Here is a 21,610-nt window from a genome sequence, read left to right as displayed (position 1 = left end):
GCAGCATTTATATTTCATTTAAAATTGTAGTTGCAAGCACACATCACGGAAAATAATGGTCCAAGAATGGACAAGTAAGAAAACAATCTCAAAATTCATAAACTCAAAAGAAAAACTAAATAATAGTACTACTTTTATTTTTTTTGCCTAAATAATACTATCCACGATAAGTAACTTTTTTGCCTTTGTCGCACTCCTTAATAAAATACTAACTCTTAAAAAAAGTATCTTGACCATATTATTCTTAGTTACAATTTATATATGGTTAACTTGACACATTGAGATACGTAAATAAGTACAAATTTGACAAACTAAAGTTAATTCATTCTTGATTATGTAAAAAAAAAAATTATTTTGAACCAAAATAAAAATATCAAAATATTAATAATAAAGTCATAGCCTAGGCGGCAACCATCTCTTTATTGCAACTGTAACCTGCATGCATTGTAGTAGTTCTAGTAGTAAATTGGACCCCATTACATTTAATTCCCTTCACTTCCCACCTATCTCTTTGACATAAACCTTTGCAATAATGTCCATTATCTAACTCCAAAAATATATTCAAAACCATATATACACAGAGATGCAAACATATTAGAGAGTTGCACTTTTTGGGAAGTTTAACTGAAAAAAAAATATATGTACTGATTAGAGTCATCATTTCATAGCAAAGCAATCTTGTCTATATATATATAGTCCAAAGGGTACTTTTTTTTTTTTCTTTTCTTGTTTTTTGGAAATGGATGGGATGGAGATAGAAGTGACAAATGGTGGTGGAGATATTGAAAAAGGGGTAATGCATAAACAAGGAGTTGCATATTTAGTATGGGAAGATTTAACAGTAATGTTACCAAATTTTGGACATGGACCAACAAAGAAGTTGCTACATGGTTTAAGTGGTTATGCTGAACCTGGTAGAATTATGGCTATTATGGGTCCTTCTGGTTCTGGAAAATCTACACTTCTTGATACTTTAGCAGGTTTTTACTCCAACTTCTTAAACTTTTAATAATAATGATGGTGTCCGGTCCAGGAGGGGAGCCTTGGCGTAACTGGTAAAGTTGCTGCCATGTGACCGGGAGGTCATGACAGAAATGCAAGGTAAGGCTGCGTACGATAGACCCTTGTGGTCTAGCCCTTTTCCGGACCCGCGCATAGCGGGAGCTTAGTGCGACGGGCTACCTTTTGGTGATGTCCGGTCCAGTATATCGACTATATTACTTGATACTTGTTGTCTTTCGTTAGTATATGCATTAGGTAACTTTGCTTGCCAAGACTTAGGGAGGTAGGAAGAAATCTGTTTTTTAGGCCATAGATTTGAGTGCCTCCACTTCTCTTGAATATGATTGGGATTTTTTGTTTGCTTGTGTTTGTTTGTATTTATTTTAAAATATTTTCCTATTTTGTTTTCTATTTTCTTGCTCACTTGCCTGTCCATGTTTTGTTCAAGAAAAGGCCAGGACAGCCTGGTGTATAAGGCATCCCGCGGTCATGTAAGGTCCGGGGAAGATCCGCACCTTAAGAAATGTGGCGTAGATAGCCTACCCAATTGCAAGCATTAGTGGCTGCTTCCATGACTCGACCCGTGATTTGTAGGTCGTTATTCAAGAATGTGAAAAAAATTGAATAAACCTGTCTATTATTGGGTTATTATGGCAGATCTGTATGTAAATAATGTATTCACTTAAAGTAAACGATAGCTTTAATTAAATGTCGGCAAGGGTAGTTAGGTAGAGAGGGACAGTTCATTAAGCTTTGTTTCTAGCTAGGCACATACTTATAACTCTGTTTTATACTTAAAATTGACAAAATTCTATTTACAGTGGGTCTTATATTCAGATTATCTGGAAAAAAAGAATAGTGGAAACCTGTATTTTTCACATTTAATGATGTTGTTTGTGTTAGGTTTAGTCATGCTAGATAAAAATGGACATTTCCATTGCTGGAAAACTTTTAGTTTGTTCATTGTCAAAATAAGCCTTGGGCCGAACTCACCCCAAAAGCTAGCTCTAAGGGAGAAGGATTGCCCAAGCCTTATAAGGAAACCAGGGATCTCATCCTGGACTGATGTGGGATGCATTCCATTCATCATCCCCTCACGCCTAGATCCGGACATTCTTTATTAGGGGGTCCAATGCTCGGTCTGGAACATGCTCAATCATGAACTGGGGTATTTCCACGCCCCTTCAATTGGTCCTGGGGCATTCCGCCCCCTCTTTTGAGGGCCCACATAGATCACGGGCCGGACTCTGATACCGTGTCAAAATAAGCCTTGGGCCCTAACTCACACCCATAAAGCTAGCTCGAAGGGAGGAAGATTGCCCAAGCCTTATAAGGAGACCAGGGATCTCAGATGTGGAATTCATTCCATTCATCATTCGTTATTTGGTTAAAACCCCAATAAACGGCTTGAATTACCCTTTTTCTTATGAGTTACATTTAACAAAATAGAATTTTGGATTGCAAGGTTTTCATTGCAAGTATTCAATTGGCTTGGTGAGCTAGTGAAAATGAAGTATTGATTATGTTATATCAAATAAAACCTGAAGTTGTTTATATCAAATAAAATCTGAAGTTGGTTTGAATTTGATAATCTGAACGAGTAATCTATGATCTTTGCTGAAATACAGAGGATAGAATTAGTAGTGTTGTGAGTTTAGATGTCTTTGATGATAGAAAGGTAAAACCAGTGTATGAACATAAACTTAGAAATATTGGTGTTCATGGTCAAGGGACCTAATGTTTTCAAAAGTTCTTGTCGTTCCATTAACGGCTTGAAATAATCTCAAAATAACAGACTATGAATATTTTGCGGCCCTTCCTCAGATCCTATTTGAACGCGGGATGGTTCATGCACCGAGCTGCCCTATTTTTATATTTTGAGGTGTCTGCGCATTGCTGGTTCTGTGTCAAAAGGCTACTGCAGCCAAGTTAACCTCCTTGGTTCTGAATAATAGGTATATTTTCTTTTGGTCATGTCTTGATCTCTATACTTAGTCTTGAGAATTCTTTTCATATACCTTGTTGCCCTTCATCTCCGTCTTCTCTAATTCCTTCTTTGACTTATACTTTTCGTTGTCATACCAATGTGATTCAAGATAGGTATAAATTAAAGATGTTTCTCGTAGAATATGTTTTGCATGCTAGTCAGGTAGTCATGTGCTGTAAAAATTGTCATCTAAACCTTTATTTGATATCATCGCTAATGCATATACTTAGTTTATTGCTGAATGTAAAAAGAGGGGAAAAATTGAGAATGACAATTCACTTCTTGTGATTATAACATCTGCACTTTGCTAAATCATATGCTTGGTTTGGACTGCAGGTAGACTATCGTCAAATGTGGTAATGACTGGAAATATCCTTCTCAATGGGAAGAAGAGGAGATTGGACTATGGTGTTGTTGTAAGTTACTCTGATTGAGCCTTTAATTTGTGCACACCACATTTTAGGCACTAGCATTTGCGCGTTGGAACTTCGCCAAAAGTGTCCTTTTTCACTTAAGCAGGACATGTAGAAGTTTGTGCTATTTCCTATATATGTACTTACTTCCTTTTGCTCCAAAATAGATGGAAATTTTCTACCTGCCAAAAAAGATGTCAAAGCTAGCATGTCGTTTTCTCAAGATTCGCGAAAATTTGTTATACTATGGCATTTTCTTCATTTTCTAGAAAAAAACATTATGCTTTCTATCAGTTTGTCACGAGGGAGTCTTAATAAACATGTCGATGTTACAGAAATCTCCAAAAAGCTCAACAAACATAAGGATATTACACAAATATTCGAACTGTCCCTTTCTAAAGCAACATTTTCGTTATCAGAAACATTTTGTAGATAACAGATTTGAATGTGATAAGAACACCATCGTCCGAGTGAAAATAATGTGTACATATTTGAATGCAGAAGTTATATACTTCTTTATATTTTTGATGAGCTGCTGGAATTTTACAGGCTTATGTTACTCAAGAGGATACACTGTTGGGAACTCTATCGCCTAGAGAAACAATTACGTATTCAGCACATCTGCGACTTCCAACTAGCATGACAAAAGAAGAGGTAAACGACATTGTGGAGGGAACAATAATGGAAATGGGGCTAGGGGATTGTGCTGATCGGCTGGTAGGAAATTGGCAGTTAAGAGGAATAAGTGGCGGGGAGAAAAAGAGACTAAGCATTGCACTTGAAATCCTTGTGCGACCTCGTATACTTTTTCTTGATGAGCCTACCACTGGTCTTGACAGTGCCTCAGCATTCTTTGTTGTTCAAGCTCTTAAGAATATTTCCCGTGATGGAAGAACGGTTATCTCGTCTATTCATCAGCCGAGTAGTGAAGTTTTTGCATTGTTTGATGACCTCTTTCTGTTGTCTGGTGGAGAGGCTGTATATTTTGGTGAAGCAAAATCTGCAGTACAGGTATGGAGTGATCAAATTTGTATAACTACAACATGATTTACAAAGTCTTTTGCTTTCTATCTAATGAGATTGAATTTAATCTATACATACTGATATTTCAGTTCTTTGCTGAATCGGGGTTTCCATGTCCAAGTAGGAGAAATCCATCCGATCATTTCTTACGCTGTGTTAATTCGGACTTTGATGTCGTGACAGCCACACTGAAAGGCTCACAAAGACTCCGGGTATGACTACTACTATAGCTATGCTGTCTCCTTTTATAATCACTCTTATTACTAGTTATTAGTCCTTTTGCTGTGGCTGATGGATGTTATTTTTATGTCAAGTTTTACTTCAAATTAGAAAATGACTATTTCCGTTAGGTATAAGGATTTAGATTTTGTGACAGTAGTTTTTCTGATGATCTGAGGACCTGAAGCACCGGCACATAAAGCCTTCGCCTTATGTTTTCCACATTCTCAAACTAGTTCATTGTCATATAAATGGAAAATTTTAAGTTAAGACTTCCGGTATTGTAATTTCAGAACTTCGACAGTAGTATCCATGTTTTGGATGATATAGATTGTGTATACTTTTCTCAACAGCTTATACTCAAGAAAGATAATCTATGTTTCTGATGCAGGAAACACATAAGAGTGACTATTTAATGAATATGGCAACAGCGGAAATTAAAGAACTGCTTGCGAGCAAATATAAGCACTCAGCATATGCTACAAGGGCCAGGTCACGTATGCGAGAACTCTTGGCCACTGTTAGTTCCTCCTCATCCCACCCTTCATATGTGTTTTTCTTCCGTAGTTTGATATCTTCCTCTAACTGCAAGTTTGGCTACACTACGTGCAAACTGAGAAAGAGTGCTGTATTTTGATTTGATTTTCTTATAATCCAATTTTATTTGTTGAATAATGTGCTGTAGGATTCTGTCAACAAGCATGTATAGATCACAAAAAATATGTAAATACTTGCTTCTAAATGATTACCATTCCAATATAGGCTACTAAACTTGCAAAGTGACATTAAAAGCTGCTAAACTATGAACATTTTACTAATTTTGTTGCATATCCAAGAGAAGAGTTCCAAGAAATACAATAACTTTAGAATTATTAGGTCCATGCTTTAAAACTGTTCTATTTTTAAAGCCGCTCTAATGCATCCTTTGTTCGCAGCAAGGAGTTGAGATTGAAACAGTAAAAGGAAGTCAAGCTGGCTGGGGAAAGCAACTTTCAACATTGACGCGAAGATCATTTGTAAACATGTCAAGAGACAAAGGATATTATTGGTCTCGCATAGTAATTTACATCATTGTATCTATTGCTGTTGGTACCCTCTTCTATGATGTCGGCACCAGTTACACAGCAATCTTGGCTCGAGGAGCTTGTGGTGGATTCGTCACCGGCTACATGACTTTCATGTCCATTGGAGGCTTTCCTTCCTTCATAGAAGAATTGAAGGTAAACAACCATTTACTACTATCTTAACTACTTAACATTCTATTGAAAGTAGCAACAATAACAACAACAAACCCAATATAATCCCACGGGTAGGGTCTGGGGAGGGTAGTGAATACGCAGACCTTACCCCTACAGTGAGTGTAAAGAAGTTGTTTCCAGTAGACTCTCGGCACGAAAAAAAATGAAAATAGAGCAGTAGCAACAAGCCGTAACGAGAACAAGATAAAAAGAAAACGAAGCGAAAGAAACAACATACAATGATAGAGATCTACAATATTAGAATGCAAGACTGCCACTTATAACACTGGAATCCTATTGAAAGTAGATAGTCCTAAATTGCTTATACAAGTTTAATTAATGATTCTCAATTACGACAAACTGAACTTCAATTAAATTTGTCTTTCGAAAACAAAAATTAAAATTTCAGCTAGCAAAAGATCATTTGATTTGATTACTAAGTACAAGATAGGACAGCTATTTCGCGCCTGCAGGGGCAATTAGTTGTTTCTTTTGTGTTGCGAATTTTGAAACAATTTAGGACTGACATTATATCTCATTTTACAGGTTTTTACCAAAGAAAGGCTTAACGGGCACTATGGTGTTGGAGCTTTCATAATAGCAAACTTCCTCTCTTCATTTCCATTCTTAGTTGCGGTTTCACTCCTCACCGGAACCATCACCTACTACATGGTGTTTCGGGCTAGATTCTTTCGTTATGTGTTTTTTGTCCTAAATCTTTTTGGTTGTATCGCTGTTGTTGAGAGCTGCATGATGATTGTAGCTTCGCTTGTTCCAAACTTCTTAATGGGAATCATAACAGGAGCCGGCGTGCTTGTACGTCCAAACTGCTTAATACTACTACTTCTCATCTTATTTTATCACACTATAGGCTATAGCTGTCGAGTAATTACACTCATCACCATATTTCTGTATACAGGGACTCATGATGATGACTGCTGGATTTTTCCGTTTGCTGCCAGATCTTCCAAAGCCAATTTGGCGCTATCCGATTTCATTTCTTGGTTACGGGGCATGGGGTTTACAGGTAACAAATAAAGATGCATTTGCTACTTCTCTTTTCTCATTTTTCCTCGTGCCGAGGGTCCATTGGAAATAGCTACATTCACTGTAGGGGTAAGGTTTGCGTATATCTACCCTTCCCAGACCTCACTTGTGGGAGTATGCTGAGTTTGTTGTTGTTGTTGTTGTACCATAGAGGTTTTGATCAATTATATTGCTATGTCCATGTTGGAGACTAGTAGCATATTCTACGCGTATTAAAGAATATTTTTGACAAATACATTGAAGATGATATATGATGCAATTGCAGGGAGCATATAAGAATGACATGATTGGACTTGTATTTGATCCACTAATTCCAGGTGGAGAGAAACTAAAAGGGGAAGATGTCATCACAAATATGTTCAAATTGTCATTGGATCATTCCAAGTGGTGGGATTTACTTGCGTTATACGCCCTCATTCTGATGTATCGGCTTCTATTCTTTATTATTCTCAAGTTAAAGGAGCGAGCAACGCCATTTTTCCGATCAATGTATGCCAAGAGAACTATGCATCAACTCAAAAAGCGGCCCTCATTCAAGAGGAAACCATCTTTATCTTATTCAAGTAGGCAACATACTCTCAGGTCATTGTCTTCTCAAGAGGGTCTTAGCTCTCCAATCCCATAGAAACGATAAATCTCAAATGCTTGCACCAGAAGCAAGTACAGGAGTTGGAGTCAATGGGTTCAGAATCAATGTAATGTCTTTTATATGAAAATTAGGGAATCAAGCTGAAAGTTGTAGGTTCAATTGAATCTGCTTTAGATCCGCCTCGATCTGGCTCTTACCTGATTCTCAACATATACTACTGTTAATATCTCATAAGATAATAGAATTCTGGTAAATTGCATTGTCCTTGAGGTTTCATTTGTTGAACATTGCAATAAATTTGCTTCCATTAAAGAGCCAGACAAATTGTTGTATTATCAAATATATATACAAAAGAAGTGTCCTTTCTTTTGCTGTTAACTAAATTGAAGTGACTACTGCTTAACTAAGCATGTTTTGTTGTCTTGATGTATTTTGATATATAGGAGTATAGTGGCATGATTGAAATTCTTAATGGGTTTATCCTACGTATAGTCTAACCCAGGTCCGAACCTGCCCATTAAAGGAACGGCCCTGATTCTTGGTTAGTGGTTAAAGGGCTGGGTTTCGCCCAGCCCGAGGGTGTCGGACCCCTTGTTCTTCCATAGCTTAATTTTAAGGGAACAAATGCTGATATCCTCCCATTTAGAATTTCGCTAAGTGTGTTTTAACAATTTAAAACTTAAGCCTCTGGCAAAAATGTAAGGTAAGTGAGCGTACAATAGATCCTTGTGGTTCGACTTTTCCTCGGACCCCGTGCATAGCGGGAGTTTAGTACACCGAACTGCCCTTCTAATATATATTTCGAGAAAATAATATTAGATCTATATGCACATTATAATTTTCGATAGTAGTGTTCGATTGTCTACTTTTGAGTTTATGTGACCCCGCCAAGACCCCGCCACTGCTTTAGGTTCAAAACTGTAAATACCCTCAATTATTTTTTTTATTATTTACAAAACAAACTCAACATTCTCTTTGTCAAGAAGAGATCTTTCTAAAATAGAATCAAGAGAACGCCGGCTCCTTCTACCTTGTCTCTGGTTGAAAGGGTCTCGACTGAAGTGATAGAGACTTACTGTGCTGTTTAGAATGGAAATAATTGAACTGCAATAAAACGCAGAAATTTTACTAAAACATAAAAGGGAGTGGAATTATTTGTCTCCTTTATTCCCACTTTATTCTCAAATGATTCTATCATCCATATATAGCTAAACAGAAAATAAAAGAGAGGGGCATACAAGCAAGCATGTGTTTCAGTGGTTCGGTTCGGCCGGTTATTTTATAAAATTTGAGCTATACTTATTTTTTGATTTTTTCACTTCATATAACCAAAATTAGTCTTTTCGTAACCGTCCCAATCATCTCGGTTTCTCTTCGATATCGGTACGGTTTGGTTAATTTTTCGGTATTTTTTTAAAACGTCATGTAACAATCGCTAGTAGAAGTTAGAATGGGATAAATGTGTACTTGCATGGGACTTTGGCAAAACTCTTTAGATATTTTTATTATTTTAAAAAAATGATGAATTAAGATGTCCATAATGAAGATTCATCCCACTATTCTTTGGTAGCATAAAATAAATTAAGCAAAAATAAAAAAAATAGAGTGGAAAGATACTAATCATGTTGGGACTCAAGAACAGAATTTATTAGAAGATTAGCATCCGACGAGAGAAATCTACATCATACAAGATGAAAGACATCCAATATCCCGTGGCTTGCAACTCAAGATGTTAGAACTAATTTAGTTTCAATAAGAGTAGCAAAACATATTTAAAAGTTGGGACTTTTGGGTGTTAATTACTGGGTCACTTATAGCCATTTCCATAATTCCAACGCTCAAAGGAAAAAATTTAATGCTTTGTTAGTTTTAAACTTAATATATAAAATATATGTTTTATATATAAATTTATTCAGTACGATTCGGTATTCCTTCGGTTTATAAAATTTTAAACCGACCATATTATTGGTATGGTTATATATTTATATAAAACCTACAGGTTATTGAAAGAAACCTAATAATCGGTTCGGTACAGTTCGGTTCGGTCGATTTAGTCGGTTTTTAAAGATCTATTGACACCCCTACAAGTAAGAAAAACAACAACAATAACATACCCAATAAAATCTCATAAGTGAGGTCTTGAAAGTGAGGGTGCACACAGACCTTACCCCTATGTTGTGACAGGCAAGATGGGGAGGTTGTTTATGATAGACCCTCGGCTCAACAAGCAAAGGAGGACAAAGAAAATAAATTGCAAAAATGTTGAAACAATTAGGTTATCCAAATCTTGTACTTCTCAACTCCCTCGTAATGGCAACTGCATTAAAAAATTGTTTGGTGATAACTTTTTAAACCACCCTAGTCACAGAATATGTCTTCAATTATAGTGCTCTGGCTAAAGTTTTTCTTTTTAAGGGTAATGTATATTATTTACTAAACATTATAGTAAGATGAGTATCAAATTTATAATGTGAAGTTACTATTTTGTCAGATTACTAGTTACTATACTTATCATAGAGATTTACCTTACATTATAAGTAGCCTAATTACATAGAAATTACACGCGTTTGATCGTGCCTATTCATCAAGCTGGTTTTTATCATCCACAGTATGTACGTCCCTATCAACTGTACATATCTTCTGCTATATATTCAACAAAATGAGATATTTCAGACATCAATACTGTCTTGACTTCTGCTACACAAAACTCTAGTAGCACATTCTCTTTTTCTTATAAAGAGTTTTAACAAAGAGTATGGAGATAGAGGTAGCAAGTACAGCAGCAAGTGGTGAAAATTGTCTTGATCTTGAAAAGGGGGTGGCATTATCAGAGAATACTGTATTATCTGGAATTGAAAATGCTGCATATTTGGTTTGGGAAGATGTAACAGTAATGTTGCCAAAATTTGGGAATGGACCAACAAAAAGATTATTAAATGGGATTACTGGTTATGCTGAACCAGGTAGAATCATGGCTATTATGGGTCCTTCTGGTTCTGGCAAATCCACCCTTCTTGATTCTTTAGCAGGTCTTTCTCTGTCCCTCATATCTCTTAACTACTTTACTGACAGTTTAGAAGAATTTTTACACTATCAGATTATCTAAAATATATACCGGTAACCGTTCATATAGCGTGGGATTAGTAAGTTGGAAAATAAGGTAAATTAACTCTTATTACAACAAGTTACCTTATATACTTATAGTGTAAATTTTTTATATGAAATGATTGTTTTGATGTTCACAAGATATAAAAGACCATATCTACAAGAACAACATACGCAGAGAACAACATACGCAGTGTGATCTCTCATAAGTGAGGTCTCGGGAATGTGAGGTACACGCAGACCTTACCCTTATCTTGTGTGAGGTAAAGAGGTTGTTTCTAATACACCCTCGTATGAATAAACAACCATATCTGAAGTAACTAAACACCGACTTATGGAAATAAAGCAAGGTTATGGTGTTTGAAGCATTACATAAATTTGCCTCAATTATTTGAGCATGCAAAATGTTAATCAATATGAATCTGCATGTACTATTTTCTTCGGCTTACCGAGAACATAGCCATTGATAGAAGGGTAGAAGGATAATAGGTTGTAGGGTATTTTTCGGATCCGTTCCGGATTTATTAGGGGTAGCCCGCTAGTACCTTGTCATTGATTATCATAGTGCTAGTATTAGGGTTATTTTTAGTACTATCTTCTGCTTGTTGCTATTACTATTGCTATTGCTATTACTTTATTCCATATGTTTTGCAGTTCTTTCATTGTTGATATCATTTTTCTGGCCTTGTTGTTTATATTTACTTGTTTCTATTCTTCTTTTCGAGCTGAGGATCTTTCGAAACAGACGCGGATGTAGTATTCTACCGACGGGTCAACTGAACCCATAATTTTCGACGTGGGGTAAAAATTTGTATGTAAAAATTTATTAAAATTATAAAAATAGTACATACGAACTCATAACTTTAAAAATATAATGGGTTCAATACTAAAAGTCTTAAAATTTGAACCCATAGAATTTAATTCCTGGATCCGCCTATGTTTCGGAAACAACCTCTCCAAATTATATACTGTCAATGCAGAAATCAAATTCTTTATAGTAACACATGCAGAGAAACAGAAGATGGCATGGGGGGCTCCATAGGGCTATGGGGGGAGTAGGTAAAATCTGTTGTTGGAAATTTAATGAAGTAACACAATGTTGTATATGTCATTTTCTTTTAGTCCAATTCATTGTACACGTGGAAAGTCAAAAATAGGAGATTGAAAAGTAAGTGTAAGCAGTGCATTAATATATGTAGCAGTGAGTTTTATTGTTTCCTCTGACTAGTAATAATATTATAGGACAGGTGGTAGATAGAAAGAGATAAATAAGGCGTATATTATAAATGCAGCAGGTCACCTAATTAAATATTATAAATGCCTCATCTAGCTAACACTCTAGCTAATATTCAATCCTATGCGTATTTATAATCCCTCTAGGTATAATAGTAAAAATTTTTGTTTCTCGGTCAGTTGTCGGTACCCGTATTACGCTCCCACTAAATCCAGATTCGCACAAGAAAATCTCTCTTTGAGAGTAAAGAGTTTCTTAACAAAAGCGACTCTATACTCATGACTCGAATACAGGGGCAAAGCCACACTTTGGTAAAGGTGGTCAACTGAACAGCCTTTGTCGGAAAATTACACTGCATATATCAGGTTTAGAGGTACATAACATATATCGAACACTCTTTGTCGGAAATTTTTTTTTACTTTTCAAGTTTGAACACCCTTGAGGAAATTCCTGGTTTCGCCACTGCTCGAATCCGAGACCTCTAGTTAAGGATGAAATAATACTCACCGGTCACCACTACACCACAACTTTTGCTGGTAAAGTAGTACAATAGTAAATTGATAGTATTTCCGCTTGTCTAGTTATCTACAGCTATAATACGTAGAGTAAATTATACAGTTTTTATATTTGGAATCATGTTATGAAAGATCAATTGTTTTTTGTTTTTATTTTTGTATGTTATTCACATTATATATTATGCAAAAGTCTAATAGCCATTTTGCCAAGGATTTTCTTGGATGGCTGAATAATAGTACGAGTAATTACTTGTGTAATATTGTATTTTTGAAAATAAGATGGAGAAATATTTACTGAACTTGGTTTTACTTAGCAGGTAGACTCTCGACAAATCTCGTAATGAATGGAAATATTCTTCTCAATGGAAAGAAGAGAAGGCTTGACCATGGTGTTTTCGTAAGTGCTATCCAAAATATTATGAAAATTTGGTTAAATTGACTCTACTATTTACTTTGAATTATTTAACTAAGCCATTATCATTTGCACCAAAAAATATTGTACTCCATACAAATACATAAATTAAGCAAATTTTGGTACTTTCTTAAGTGGCGCAGATCAAATTGTAATATTTTAATGTTAATAAATCACAATACAATTTGACCAAGCCACTTAAGTTAATTGTGTTTGTGAAAAATAAATGAAATTTATAAATAAATATAGTTTCAAAACCAACGTCGTTTAAGTTTTGAATCCGTCACTGATTAATTCATGTTATTGTGGGCTATGTTGCGCGGACTCTCCAAAATGTTGCCGCACCCGTATCTAATCCTCCAAAAATACACTATTTTTGGAGGATTCAACACGCATCCGGTGACATTTTCGAAGAGTCCGACCAACATAGATTGTTACCAGTCTTATGTGACACAAGAAGATGTATTAATGGGAACTCTAACAGTGAAAGAAACTATCCAATACTCAGCCCAATTGAGACTCCCAAGCAACATGACCAAACAAGAACTAAACAAGATTGTGGACAATGTTATATCAGAGATGGGGTTAGAAGATTGTGCAGAAAATTTGATTGGAAATTGGCATTTGAGAGGAATAAGTGGTGGTGAAAAAAAGAGACTAAGTATTGCACTTGAAATTATCACAAAACCTCAACTCTTATTTCTAGATGAGCCAACAAGTGGACTTGACAGTGCTTCAGCTTATTTTGTTGTTCAAATTCTTAAGAACATTGCATTATGTGGTGGAAGGACAATAATATGCTCAATTCATCAGCCAAGTAGTGAAGTTTTTGCACTATTTGATGACCTTTTCTTGCTATCTTCCGGTGAAATGTTATATTTTGGAGAAGCTAAAATGGCTGTTGAGGTAGGACAAGCTGACTTTACTCTTATATGTCCTTTCTCATTATTGTATTTCTTTTTAATAATATTGTGATTATGCGTTTTCTGAGCCGAGAGTCTATCGAAAATCACCTTTCTACTTTCACAAGGTTGAGGTAACGTCTGCATACACACTACCACTACAAAAAAAAACCGAAATTAACTAGGAATTTCGTCGCTAATCTGTCGTTAAATTGCTCGTAGCTAACACAGTTTCTTGATATTCTGTCGCTAAATATTTTTTTGTTTAGCTACAGAATTTGTCCGTTACTATTTCCTATTTTTTTAGTAGTGTACCCTCCCCATGCCCCACTTGTAAAATTACACTGAGTTTGTTATTGTTGTTATACACCGTCATTGTACTCTAATTGATTATAGCAGGTTACTTACCGTTTCTCTACACAATCAATTATTTTTATAGCTAGGGTTTATATATAGTTGTCCTTTTAAGTGACATGATTGTGTACTGTATTTTAGGCATTCAATGCGTAGAACTTAAAACTCATTAAAATTAGGCGTATAAGTCTATATTCTAACAGTGTAAAAAATTTTGTACAAAATTATAAGGTAAACGCAAATAAATTTCGCTAAAATTGCACTGACAATTGATTTTTTTTTTTAATGTATACTTCCTCCGGTTCAATTTATGTGAACTTATTTTCTTTTTAGTCTGTGCCAAAAAGAATGACCTATTTCCTTATTTAGAAATAATTTACATTTATCCAATGATTTATAGCCACAAAAAATATATGTGCCTCATTTTATACCACAAATTCAAAAGTCTTCTCTCTTTTCTTAAACTTCGTACTCAGTCAAATGGGTTCACATAAATTAAAACTGATAGAGTATAACTTAAATCCGAAAAGTAAATGTGGTGAGAACCTTAAAGAAGAATAAAATCACGATTAAACTGTATATAGGTCAAAGTTGTACTATTTATTTGATTTTATGTTTGCAGTTCTATGCTGATTCAGGATTTCCATGTCCAACAAGAAGAAATCCTGCTGACCATTTTCTTCGATGCATTAATTCGGACTTTGACGATGTTACCGCCGCTTTAATTGGGTCGCAGAGAATAAATGTACGTATATGCATCGTTAATATAAATGTTTTTAGCATTATTAATTTACTTTTACATGTTATAGCAGATCTTTTTCACTCGTTCTTACGGTGTTCTGTTGTTTTACTTTTATTGTTTATAACATTTTCAAGGAAAAAAGATTATATTATAAGTATGTTTGGCCAAACTTTTAAAATTAGCTTATTTTAAAAAAGTATTTTTTAAAAAAGTATTTTTTTGTGAGAAACAATTTGTCTTTGTCTAATTAATTTTAAAAATATTTTTGAGGAGCAATTGGTATTTGATCAAATTTTTAAAAATACTACTAAGTGTATTTTTCAAAAAAGTGTAAAGCGGAGAAATTATTTTTTCATGTTTATCAAAAACTAAACAATTTTTAGAAAAAAAAAATTACTTTTAGCAAAACAAAACTTGGCCAAACTGGATAGGAGTACAAGTTATTGAATACAGTATTATCATGTGGGGACATATTTATTTATTTATGTTAAAGAGTAATGTATTTTATGATATTGTTGTCTTGAAAAGAGTAAAAGTGAGTCCAATCAGTTTCTTTTGTATTTAAAATGTATAAAATCTTCAATTTAATTAAACGGAAAAGGGCCAAGATTGCCCTTAGCGCATTAGAAATGGCTTAAAAATACCCTCATTCCACCTATGAGTTCAAATTTACCTTTAATATTATTTTTAGGCTTAAAATGCCCTCTCTTAACGGAAAGATGACATGGCATTGATGGACATTTTAATTAAACATGTAATATTTATTTAGTCCGGAAAAAGTGAATTTGTTTTTACTAAAAACTGAAAAAAAACGAAAATATTATTTTTTCCAGTTTTTACAAAAAAAACTGCTTTAAAAAAGCTGGAAAATATTTTCTAAAACAATATTTTTGTAAAAACTGAAAAAAAAACTGAAAAATAATTTTCTAAAGCAATGTTTTTGTAAAGGCTGAAAAAAAAAGAGGAAATATTATTTTTTTACTAAAAACTGAAAAAAAACGAAAATATTTTTTTAAAAAAGTTGAAAAATATTTTCTAAAACAATATTTTTGTAAACACTGAAAACAAAACTGAAAAATAATTTTCTAAAACAATATTTTTGTAAAAGCTAAAAAAGAAGAGGAAATATTTTTCAGCTTTTACAAAAACATTGCTTTAGAAAATTACTTTTTAGTTTTTTTTTATATTTTTTACAAAAAAATTATTTTAGAAAATATTTTTCAGCTTTTTTTAAAGTAGTGTTTTGTAAAAACTTGAAAAAAAAATATTTTTCGTTTTTTTTTCAGTTTTTAGTAAAAAAACATATTTCCTCTTCTTTTTCAGTTTTTACAAAAATATTGCTTTAGAAAATTGCTTTTCAGTTTTTACAAAAATATAGTTTTAGAAAATATAAAATATTTTTCAGCTTTTTTTTTAAGCAGTTTTTTTGTAAAAACTAGAAAAAAAATATTTTCGTTTTTTTAGTTTTTAGTAAAAAAAAGTTCACTTTTTCCGGACTAAATAAATGTTACATGTTTAATTAAAATGCTCATCAATGTCATGTCATCTTTCCGTTAAGAGAGGGACATTTTTAAGTCTAAAAATAACATTAAGGGCAAATTTGAACCCATAGGTGGAAGGAGGCCATTTTTGAACAATTTCTAATACATTAAGAGCATTCTCGACCCTTTTCCGTTAATTAAATACAATGAAAAAACTTCTAGGACATTTATTTTGGTAAGGAGGATTATGAAACATTTTTCTTGGAATCCTTCAACTAATTCTTTTTTTTCCCCTTTACTTTCAATAAGTTTCTGTATATTAGACTGCCCTATCCAAATCCCACGTGTTGGGAATATACCGGGTCCGTTGTAGTTTTTATATTACATCCAGTAGAAACTTGAGTACTTTTTGGCTTTTGCCTTCCAATTAATTCTTGTAATAATTTCTTATTAATAATCTCCTACATTTGAATTTTTTTTGTATGATTTTAAATTTTCGACGTTGTAATTTATTTTTCAAAGAATATGTACTCTTAAAATACAGGTCAAAACCTTCTAATCAAAAATGATAATTGTGGAAATATATATGTTATTCTTTCTATTCAGGATATCAAAGAGTCCTCGGGTTCACTGGTTTATCTTCCAACAGCAGCAGAGTGTAGAGTAAGGCTTATTCAAAAATACAAATGCTCTAAACATAGATTGAGGGCAAAAGCTAGGGTTCTCGAACTCGCAAATATTGTAAGTTTTCACAAGCTTTTCTTTCTTTTCTTTAATATTAGTATTCAAAATAATATTCAGACTCAAAATCACTTTACTAATACATTTAAGGAGCTGCAAAGTTTGACTGACAAATTATGAGAAAATGACGAAAATGGTTCCTTATGTTTGGGGTTAAGTTTATGATGGTTCCTTAAATATATTCTTGAGCAGTTTTGATCCTTAAATATATCAAAAACGAGCTTTTTGGTACTATCGTCAAACATTTAACGAACTCTATTAGATTTAACCAGAACTGTGAAAAAGAGTAGGATTTAACACGAACTCATAATTGGAGGTACAATTATATCGGTTTCTACTACTCTACTTTTGGTCTATTTATGAATTCTGCAGCTATTCGAGATGTAGTTTCTACTGCTCCCTTTGTCTCATATTATGTGTCGTATTTCTCTTTTACACGCTCCTTAAGAAATATTAATTAGGAAAGAGATTTGACTGTTCTATCCTTATTTATGTCTTAAGATATAATCTCTCCTCATTGAATATTTATTCTATTTATGTGTTATCTCCATCTTCAAGAACAATTATTACTAAGGGTACAAACGGAAAAAAATAATCAATTTTGTCTTGAACTTCTAAAATGACAAACAATTTGAGACAACTTTTTTAATAACCACGACTGTTAATATGAAACGGAGGGAGTATTTTTTATATCTATTTCTGGTGTCGGGTACAATTCTTGGTATTGCAAATTCTAGAATTTGATGGGACTTTCCTGCTGCTTCTGGTTAATTGTTTTACTTTTCACAGTTCCCGTGAACTCTAACAACCATAGTCTGTTAAATATTTTACGGAGATCAAAACTGCTCACTTTTGACAAATTTAGAGAACCAGAATTGCTCAGGAATATACTTAAAGGACCATTTTTGTTATTTTCTCAACAAATTATATTAATCTTTAAGCTTCAAGCTGTAGAATATAGCATTAATCCTTAACTATTGAATTTCTATTTTGGGCAGAAGGATGTTGTGATTAAGGAAAGTGGAGGGAGCCAAGCAACATGGTTAAAACAACTGTGTACATTGATAAAGAGATCATTGAAAAATATGAGTAGAGATTTTGGGTATTATTGGTTGAGGATTATAGTGTATATAATACTATCTATTTGTGTTGGTACTGTGTTTTATGATGTTGGAACTGGCCATAATGCAATATTGGCAAGGGGAGCTTGTGCTGGTTTCATTTCTGGTTTCATGACTTTCATGTCCATTGGAGGCTTCCCATCTTTCATTGAAGAAATGAAGGTAAATACATTTCCTTATTACGATATTGTTGCTCCGAGGTTTTCTTATTATCTTGTTGTTATTGTTTTTTTTATGGCTTCTTCACGATCGTATTTCTTTTATAAAGTAATACTATGATTATGATTACCTTGAATCGAGGGTCTATCGGAAACAGTCTTCCTATCTGCAAGGTAGGTGCGTACCCTTTACACTTCACAGACACCACTTGTAGGACTACACTGGATATGTTGTGATTGTTGTTGTTGATATTCTTGTTTGGACTTTCCAAAAATGTTGTTGCACCCTGTCGGATCCTCTAAAAATACACTACTTTTGAAGGATTCAATACGTTCTCAACTGTATTTTTGAAGAGTTCGAGCAACATAGATTACAATCTAATTTAGAACAGTAATTAATTAGCTAGACATTGGTCTTACAATATTTGCCTTTTTTTTCTATACTTAAGTACAACTATGTTGTGATTTTGCTCTCTTCTTCCTTTTTATGCATGAAACTAAAAGTTTTTGTATCAAAGACACTGTTAAAAAGGAGAAATACTACTAACCATAAATAGTAGTAGGATTTAGCTTTTATATCCCAATAGTGTAAAAGAGCTACCATGTCTTAAAAGATAATTATAAGTAACTGTCCGAAAAAAATGAAATTAGTAACCAGAAAAATAAGGCAAATTACTAGTTACAAAAAACAGATTAAGATACTCATAGTAACAAAATTCTAACTGTTAGTGCTTAAGAACGCCATGTTGGATTATATATTTTTAAGGACTTTCTATACTTAAATATTGGAAAAAGAATATTTTCATTTTTTTGCATTCTTGAATGTTTATGTATCATTTGAATATTAACAATTCATTAATTTTTTGTAGATATTTAGCAAAGAAAGGAAGAGTGGACACTATGGAGTTGGGGTTTTCATTCTTTCAAACTTCATTTCTTCATTCCCATTCCTAGTTGTTATGTCTTTGTGCTCAGCAGCCATTACATACAACTTAGTGAAGTTTCACCCTGGCTTCTTCCATTTTTTGTATGCTGCCATTGATCTCTTGAGCTCCATTGCTGTTGTTGAAAGTTGTATGATGCTTGTGGCTTGCTTTGTTCCCAATTTCACTTTGGGACTTGTTATTGGTGCTGGACTTCTTGTAAGTATCAAGTATCCTATCTTGCTTTTTTAGTTTATTTTTATCCGGTATTCGGGATCCGGTATCCACTTTGGAGTCTGATTGATTCAGATTCGCGTCAGGAAGTCTCAATTTGGGATAAAGTGCTCCCTACCAAAGCGACTCCATACCTAAGGTTCCAACCCAAGACCTTCGGATGAAAGCAATGGTGGAACCATGATTTTTACTCAGGGGTGTTAAAATATAAATAATTAAACATATAAAAGAGCCAAGGGGATTCGAGATATATATATGCATAAAATAAAAAAGTTTACCTAGCAACATAGTGTATTTTCCGGCGAAGAGGTGTCAGTTGGCACCCCTTAGTTAAACATAGCTCCGCCACTAGATGGAGGAATACTTACCATTTTATCACAACCTATACTGATAGTATATTTGATGAATAATGTAAAAATTCTTTGTTACCATCTTTTCCTGAAAGCGTTTAAGTTCTATTCACAGATAATTTATAGGCTCTTTACATCATCACGTAGAATTGACCTACAATAAAAGCTAACTTTTCATTTTCTTTGTTCCGTTCTTTTCTTGAAAAATTTAAGTTCTAAATTACTGACAGTGCATAAATTTTTATACCATTTTGGTAAAACTGACTTATAATAATGTAGCTAACTCTTCATATCAAGTCGGATATGGTAACCTAGAAATTAGAATGAGAACTTGTTACATCCAATTGCACTGATAGTGAAAAAGTCTTTAAAGTATTAGTGTATAACTTAAATTCCTTCTGTATATACCAAAGGTTATGATTTGATTTCTTTCGTTTGGTATAATTATTTGTTATATGCAGGGAACTATGATGGCATCAGCTGGCTTTTTCAGGCTAATCCCTGATCTTCCAACAGTCTTTTGGAAATATCCTGTTTCATATGTTAATTACATGTCATGGGGCTTACAGGTAAAATTTCTAAATCATAAAGTTATACAATAACTTAGTTAAGATTACACATTAGTTAGTTGTCCAATACACATCTCCTAAATATCTAAGTCAATATCCAAAAGGCAATTGTCCGTAAATACTAATCGTAAGTGAAATTCGTAACCTTTACTGTAAAGTCATAACTTTGACTATAGATATAAGTTGTAGGGGAGCCTTGGAGAAACGGTAAAGTTGTCTCAGTGTAACCAATAAGTCATGGGTTCGAACTGTGGAAGCAGCCACTAGTACTTGCGTTAAGTTAGGCTATCTATATCACATCCCTTGGGGTGTGCAGACCTTCCCCGAACCCTACATGAATGTGAGATGTTTAATGCATTGGACTGCCCTTTTTGACTGTGGATATAAGTTATAGACGCTTTCTTTCTATATATTCGTTTTAACGATATTTCCTCTTGTTTTTGCAATGGCAGGGCGCGTATAAGAACGATTTAATAGGATTAGAGTTTGAGGGTATAATCCCAGGTGATCAAACTATGAAGCTGAAGGGTGAAGTAATCATAAGCTCAGTGCTTGGATTTTCAGTAAAGCATTCAAAATGGTGGGATTTGGGTGTTGTAATAGCTATTCTCATATCATACAGATTGCTTTTCTACATAGTTCTCAAGCTAAAGGAGAGAGCTTTACCAGTTTTGCACACATTTTACACCAAGAAAACTCTTCAACATCTTAGTAAAAGGCCTTCATTTAGGAAAACACCACCACCTTTTCCATCAAAAAGACACTATAATGTTCACTCATTGTCTTCTCAAGAAGGCCTTAATTCTCCTCTCCACTGAGAATATTATCAGAGTTTAATATATTGTTTGGATGGTTGTTATCTATTGTATTGTATCGTATTGTTATTTTAAATATAATATTTGTTTTGATTGTTACTTAAATTTTATTGTATCGCATCGTTAAATCCATCATTACGTAATGACGAAAAGTGTCACTTTATGGAACGGCGAATTTGGTATGATAGCATCGTTACCTTGCTTTTCTCTCATCTTGTCCTTTCTTAATATTAAATAATCATATCCTATGTTTTACCCTATTTTTTATATAATAATTCTACTCTATATCCTATTTTTTCTTAGTAATATTGCAAGTTTATTCTTTATATTGTTGGTGCGTAACACCATGAAACAACAACAAACGATACAATCTATCCAAACGTTGTATTCATCAAACAATACAATACGATACATTATGAAACGACACACGTAAAAA

At 33.8% G+C, this 21,610-nt stretch overlaps 2 protein-coding genes across 4 annotated transcripts; both read left to right on the top strand.

The window, feature by feature from the left end:
- Window positions 1–541: 541 nt before the first annotated feature.
- Window positions 542–7,901, top strand: LOC107828913 (ABC transporter G family member 15). Of its 2 annotated transcripts, XM_075222131.1 has the most exons (10): window positions 570–980; window positions 2,827–2,957; window positions 3,326–3,405; window positions 3,952–4,413; window positions 4,515–4,637; window positions 5,036–5,164; window positions 5,580–5,864; window positions 6,429–6,698; window positions 6,802–6,909; window positions 7,195–7,901. In XM_075222131.1, the coding sequence occupies exons 3-10, from the start codon at window positions 3,349–3,351 to the stop codon at window positions 7,552–7,554; spliced, it is 1,794 nt and encodes a 597-aa protein (XP_075078232.1). In that variant the 5' UTR covers window positions 570–980; window positions 2,827–2,957; window positions 3,326–3,348; the 3' UTR covers window positions 7,555–7,901. The 2 variants fall into 2 exon arrangements, with proteins under 2 accessions (XP_016511789.2, XP_075078232.1); XM_016656303.2 differs by lacking the exon at window positions 2,827–2,957 and having other exon boundaries at window positions 542–980.
- Window positions 7,902–10,083: 2,182 nt separating this feature from the next.
- LOC107828914 (ABC transporter G family member 15) lies at window positions 10,084–21,279 on the top strand. Of its 2 annotated transcripts, none has more exons than XM_016656304.2 (9): window positions 10,084–10,547; window positions 12,690–12,769; window positions 13,226–13,690; window positions 14,663–14,785; window positions 16,870–17,004; window positions 18,003–18,287; window positions 19,153–19,425; window positions 20,252–20,359; window positions 20,812–21,279. In XM_016656304.2, exons 1-9 carry the CDS (start codon window positions 10,274–10,276, stop codon window positions 21,175–21,177), a joined length of 2,109 nt encoding a protein of 702 aa, XP_016511790.1. In that variant the 5' UTR covers window positions 10,084–10,273; the 3' UTR covers window positions 21,178–21,279. The 2 variants fall into 2 exon arrangements, with proteins under 2 accessions (XP_016511790.1, XP_016511791.1); XM_016656305.2 differs by lacking the exon at window positions 10,084–10,547 and adding an exon at window positions 11,935–12,230.
- The last annotated feature ends 331 nt before the right edge of the window (window positions 21,280–21,610 follow it).

Source organism: Nicotiana tabacum, chromosome 9 (genome assembly GCF_000715075.1).
Source record: "Nicotiana tabacum cultivar K326 chromosome 9, ASM71507v2, whole genome shotgun sequence".
NCBI lineage: Eukaryota > Viridiplantae > Streptophyta > Magnoliopsida > Solanales > Solanaceae > Nicotiana > Nicotiana tabacum.
Note: the sequence above shows the minus strand (reverse complement) of the source record. Positions and strands in the feature narration are given on the sequence as shown.

Bases quoted from the DNA above. Each gene is read 5' to 3' on its own strand.
- LOC107828913 (XM_016656303.2), top strand. From the start codon at position 740: ATGGATGGGATGGAGATAGAAGTGACAAATGGTGGTGGAGATATTGAA. The intron at 981-3,325 runs GTTTTTACTCCA...TTTGGACTGCAG, and splicing joins ACTTCTTGATACTTTAGCAG to GTAGACTATCGTCAAATGTG. The intron at 6,910-7,194 runs GTAACAAATAAA...ATGCAATTGCAG, and splicing joins ACGGGGCATGGGGTTTACAG to GGAGCATATAAGAATGACAT.
- LOC107828914 (XM_016656304.2), top strand. From the start codon at position 10,274: ATGGAGATAGAGGTAGCAAGTACAGCAGCAAGTGGTGAAAATTGTCTT. The intron at 10,548-12,689 runs GTCTTTCTCTGT...TTTACTTAGCAG, and splicing joins CCTTCTTGATTCTTTAGCAG to GTAGACTCTCGACAAATCTC. The intron at 18,288-19,152 runs GTAAATACATTT...AATTTTTTGTAG, and splicing joins CTTTCATTGAAGAAATGAAG to ATATTTAGCAAAGAAAGGAA.